Source organism: Trachypithecus francoisi, unplaced genomic scaffold (genome assembly GCF_009764315.1).
Source record: "Trachypithecus francoisi isolate TF-2019V2 unplaced genomic scaffold, Tfra_2.0 Lachesis_group8, whole genome shotgun sequence".
NCBI classification, from domain to species: domain Eukaryota; kingdom Metazoa; phylum Chordata; class Mammalia; order Primates; family Cercopithecidae; genus Trachypithecus; species Trachypithecus francoisi.
Genome location: NW_022681473.1, coordinates 61,574,553 through 61,576,632, shown reverse-complemented (window position 1 = coordinate 61,576,632; position 2,080 = coordinate 61,574,553). Strand labels below are relative to the sequence as shown.

Below are 2,080 nucleotides of genomic sequence, written 5' to 3'. Positions count from 1 at the left end.
GCATGATTTTATGCATGTCTTTGTACACATGCATTTTATTTTTATAAACAGATTCTCAGATGAAGAAAATATATGTACTTTAAAATTATTTGATGCAAATTTCTAAATTCCTTTTAAGCAAAGTATACCTACTTCTACTGATAGTGTAAAAACACTTTTTTGCCTTAATCATCTGTGGGAGACGACATTCTTTTAAAATATTCACTGATTTAATAGGTAAAACTACTTTTATTGTTTCCACGTAATGATGAATATGGTCAACAAAGTTGTTCTTAGCCATCACATCTCTCAGGTGTCTCTTTTCTAGGTATCCTGATAATTGTTTCTCTTGCTTCTAGGGGGTTGCTTACCTCTGAGCCAGTTATTTACAGAGCTGACTTCGTGATAATAAGGAATTGCCTGCCAAATGTTCATTAATGTCCCCACATTAGTGGGGCAATGTAAGTGATGGGGATACACTGACCCTTCGCTCAGGGGACGTTTCCACAACATCCTTGGGTAACTCTGTCCCTGATCTGTTTGGTTCTAACTCCGTAAATGATGGGGTTGAGCATGGGAGGTACCAGTAGATAGAGATTAGCAAACAGGATATATACCACTCGGGGCACATAATGGCCAAAGCGGTGGGTGAGGAAAGAAAAAAGGGCTGGGATATAAAAAGCCAAGATGAGACAGATATGGGAGGCACATGTGCTAAAAGCTTTGAGGCGGGCTTCACCTGAGGGGAACTGAAGCACGGCTCTCAAAATCATCATGTATGACATACCTATGACATGTCAAAGTCAGCCACAGAGAAGGCCACAAAGAGTCCATACCCATGATTTATGCTTGTATCAGCACACACCAACTTCAGCACAGCCATGTGCTCACAGTATGACTGGGGAATGGCTTGGTGTTGGCAGAATGGCATCCTAGACACCATGAAGCAGAAGGGGCTCACCCACAGCAGCCCTGTCAGCATCACGACAGTCCCCAGTTGAATCACGACTGATGGGGTCATGAGTCTAGTGTCGGAGTGGGAAGCAGATGGCCACATAGCGATCCAGGGCCATAGCCATGAGCACCCCAGGCTCCATAAAAGAGAAGGCATGGATGAAGAACACCTGGATGAGGCAGGCATGGTACTCAATCTCATGAGTATGAAACCAGAATATGGCCAACACCTTAGGTTGGGTGGAGGAGGAGGGGACCAGGTCAGCGATGGGCAGCATAGCCAGAAAGAGGTACATGGGCTTATGCAGGGTGTGGTCAATTCCGATTACATGGAGGAGAGCGATATTTCCAACAACAGCCACAGCATACATGGCACAGAACGGAAAGGCAATCCAAAACTGGACACTCTCCAGGCCTGGGATTCCAAGCAGAATGAAGGACGCAGGATGAGAAGAGCTGTTCCCTGAAGCCAGCACCATGGGTTGGTTAATATGGTCTCCGTTGGGAAGGTAATCTACTTTCTGCAGATGATAATAATCAAAACAAGTGTTATTATTATATAGAAGGCTTTTGGATGGGACTATTGGATACCAGAGTGATTGGATTTAATTATAAACTAGAATAATTTCAACTGTTTTAATAAATAATATGTTGCAACTCAACATGATGTTACTCTGTTGTTTTTCATACTAATGTCATTCAAAGTGGGGTAGAACATACTAGTTGCATGTGTAATTCTTGCTCTTCAGTTCTATAGAACTAACAGCTGATTAGTTTAAACTTTTCCACAGGTCCTTTTTATCCCTCTGGTTAGCCACTTGGCCAGCTTCTCAGAGTAGGAAGTCAGTAGAGTTTGCAAGCCCATGGCAATTTATGTACTACTTTGAAGTTAGCTTTGAATCTAGATCAGTTACCACAAGGGCTTGGGTGGGAAGTTAACCTACAGACCAATTGAACATTTGTAATTTAATTTATTATCTTTAGTGTAGGTTTCTCCTAGACAAGAAGTTAACAAGCTTTTTTCTTTAAAAAGTGAGATTATAAAATTTTGAGAAATTGTGGGCTATACTATCTGTTGCAGCAGATCAATTCAACCATTGTAGTGTGAAAGTAACCATAGTCAACACATAAATGTGTGAGTGTGGTG

At 41.8% G+C, this 2,080-nt stretch overlaps 1 protein-coding gene across 1 annotated transcript; it reads right to left on the bottom strand.

The window, feature by feature from the left end:
- Positions 1-470: 470 nt before the first annotated feature.
- On the bottom strand, positions 471-1,412 carry LOC117080670 (olfactory receptor 52R1-like). The gene is given in 3 exon segments (XM_033205882.1): positions 471-772; positions 775-1,007; positions 1,009-1,412. Coding segments are annotated over 3 exon segments (939 nt in total).
- Between the last annotated feature and the right edge of the window lie 668 nt (positions 1,413-2,080).